At 39.1% G+C, this 3,097-nt stretch overlaps 1 protein-coding gene across 1 annotated transcript; it reads right to left on the reverse strand.

Annotated features, from left to right (window-relative positions):
* Positions 1 to 1,525: 1,525 nt before the first annotated feature.
* On the reverse strand, positions 1,526 to 2,833 carry LOC134703644 (cytochrome b-like). Its single transcript, XM_063563509.1, is given in 1 exon segment — positions 1,526 to 2,833. A coding segment is annotated over 1 exon segment (1,308 nt).
* Positions 2,834 to 3,097: the final 264 nt, after the last annotated feature.

The following is a 3,097-nucleotide window of genomic DNA, read 5'->3' on the forward strand; positions in this document are numbered from 1 at the left end:
CCCTGACTCTAGTAATAACTATAAACAGAATCACCCCGAAAACATAAAACACTTCAGCCGACTTATACGGGTATAAAAGCCATCCAAGTAAACTGATAGTTAATATTAGTGCAGGAGCCAAAATGAAGGGCCCTACGTTAGCACGTGTAGGCACAATAAACTCTTTACATAACAACTTACCTGCGTCACTAAAAGGCTGCAAGATCCCTATATAACTCACCTTGGATGGACCCTTTCGGATTATAATGATAGCCAAAATTTTACGTTCCAACAAAGTATAGAAGCCCACAGCGAGAAGCACCCCTACAAAAGGGATAACACCAACAACCACGCCTACTCAGTCCACCAGTGCAGCCTTAGTCGACCCCAAGGGAGTAAAAGAGTCCGCTGACACTTGACAAAGGCTTAATAGGATAGAGGCTCCAAAGAAAACAGCTACTCTCCTTAGAGTCTTAAATAGACACTCGACACTAACCATAATGAGACTGGGCTTAGCTTTGTAATTCACACACAAACAAGAGTATATCTTATAAGACGAGCTTAAATCGTATGCATTAGGTCTGCCAGCTTGTGCCATGAAAGCAAGTATATATACTTATGAATTGATCCTAAATCAAACGCATTAGCTCTGCCAGCTCTCACAAAGATAAGAGCCACTACTCACGGCGCCTTAGGGGCATGAGCCCTATATCCTAATATTAGACCACCTTATCACTAAAAGCTACTTGCCCATTGTACAAGTTCATTAAATTAAAAGTTTAACGCTTCTTAAAAGCTTTAGCTTATTTTTTATTTTAGTTAAGAGCTTCCAACCATATGACAAAATATTTCTCAGGAATAAACTCAATCACAATCGGTATAAATCTATGGTTAACCCCGCAAATTTCAGAACACTGCCCGTAAATAATTCTACACTGGGAAGCTTTTATAGGAAGCCGATTAATTCGACCTGGGATGGCATCTACTTTAATTAGTAACTTAGGGAGTGCAAACGAATGGAGCACATCAGACCTTCTTACAAAAGCAGTTATTTGCACATCTGCTGGAGCCACCATCGCGTTATCAACATCCAACAAACGATACCCTCCTTTTCTAAATGTCTCCTGCTGGTCTTCTATGTAAGAATCAATTGTATAACACGAAATTCTTTCAGCGCTTTCTCTAGAGCTTGGAGTGTCTAAATTGCGACAAAATTCGTAAGATCAGTACCATTGTTTCCCAATCGCCTTAAAATTTCACCGGGGCCGTTTTACTTCTTCTATATAATATAGGTTAATTATAGAAGGAAACCACAACCCTACTAACATCAACATTGGCACAATAGTCCATCAAAATTCTAATCGTTGACGGTTCAAGAAATGGCGATAAGAAAATTTAGTAAGAAGGATTACGCATCCTATATATATAACAAAGACCAACACAGCCACTGCTACTATCATCACAAAACCATGGTACCGGAACAGGTCTTTCCCTAGTTCCCCATGGACAATATCACCAAAATATCGACTCCCGTAAAAAGACATATTTATATTTTTCTACACTTATTAGCCCACTCACGTGCGCTACTTTCGCGATTTACTAATTTTAATAACTTGAAATAAGCTAAAAACTTAAACCATTTCAGGTCTACAGGACGACTCCTACAGAATTTAGGGTATTCAAGCAGCTTGTCCCACACCCACAAAGAAAGAGGGTTTAATAACAACCTAGAGAAATAAATGACTGAAAGACACTGCCCCAAAATGATATAAGGCTCCCGCACTGGGCGAGCACCAATCCATGTTAACCTAATAAACCTACCAACCAACACTCAAAACACTACTTGATTAAACGGGTAAAAACATAAACTTCGATACTTACCTCTGTGAAGACTAGGAATTAGGTATAATACTACAATCGACAAAAACATAACATATACCCCCCCCGCTTTATGAGGAATTGAACGAAGGATTGCATAAGCAAACATAAAATACCACTCAGGCTGAACATGGATTGGCGTTTTTATAGGATTAGCAGGCCAATAGTTTAAATGATTCCCTAACAGCTCAGGATCCACACACACTAAATATATAAAAAAGAACCTAAAGCAAACATAACCAAAAAGATCTTTAATAGTATAGAAGGGGTGGAAGGGCACACACATAGTACCTCTTTCAATACCCAAAGGGTTATTACTCCCTTTCTCATGTAAAAAAAACAGGTGTAAAAAAACAACCGCCACTATCACAAACGGTAAGAGAAAGTGTAAAGTATAAAACCGCTTTAGAGTTGCATTACACACGGTCCAACCCCCTCATACATAGCGGAGCATACTCTCTCCTACTACGGGGATCACTCTAAGTATATTAGTAATAACAGTAGCCCCCCAATATGACATTTGCCCCCAAGGCAAAGTGTAACCGAGGAAAGCCTCCGCCATAGTTAACAAAAACAAATGCACCCCAAAATACCACACTGTCTTATCTAAATAAGACCCATAATACAGCCCACGAGCAATGTGCGCATAAATACAGATAAAAAACATAGAGGACCCATTTGCATGAATATTACGCAACATTCATCCTTTTTCCACATTACGCATAATATGTACTACAGAATCGAATGCCATGTCTTCATGAGCAGTATAATGAGTTGACAATAAAAGACCCCTTAGAAGTTGGATAATTAGGCACAAGCCTAGTATAGAGCCAAACCTTCACCAAGCGTTTAAGTTTACAGGACAAGGCAAATCATAGAACCTGTCATTCATAATCTTCACCAACTTATTAGTACTTCGTCACGGACCAACCCTCTTAGGCGTGTTAATATTATTCACAGTATTGTTACCAACCATCTCATAAGAAAGGCCTACACCTTGTTTATGAGTTTACAGCTCACCACCTCTTCCTCGGCCACCTCATGAATTTTTGTTATATATACAGGCACAAACCCCCCGCACACCGCATTTTTTTATGAGTACACATAAGCTTGGACCCCCCTTTTTACACCTCTGAAGACACCCAAAGTGTTAAGTGTCCAACTTTGTTTTTGCTCCATTTTTACTTTATTTTTAATTAGACTTAAAGCGACCAACAACTTACGCTTCAAAAATTTTTTT

The sequence above is a fragment of the Mytilus trossulus genome, unplaced genomic scaffold (assembly GCF_036588685.1).
Source record: "Mytilus trossulus isolate FHL-02 unplaced genomic scaffold, PNRI_Mtr1.1.1.hap1 h1tg001154l__unscaffolded, whole genome shotgun sequence".
NCBI lineage: Eukaryota > Metazoa > Mollusca > Bivalvia > Mytilida > Mytilidae > Mytilus > Mytilus trossulus.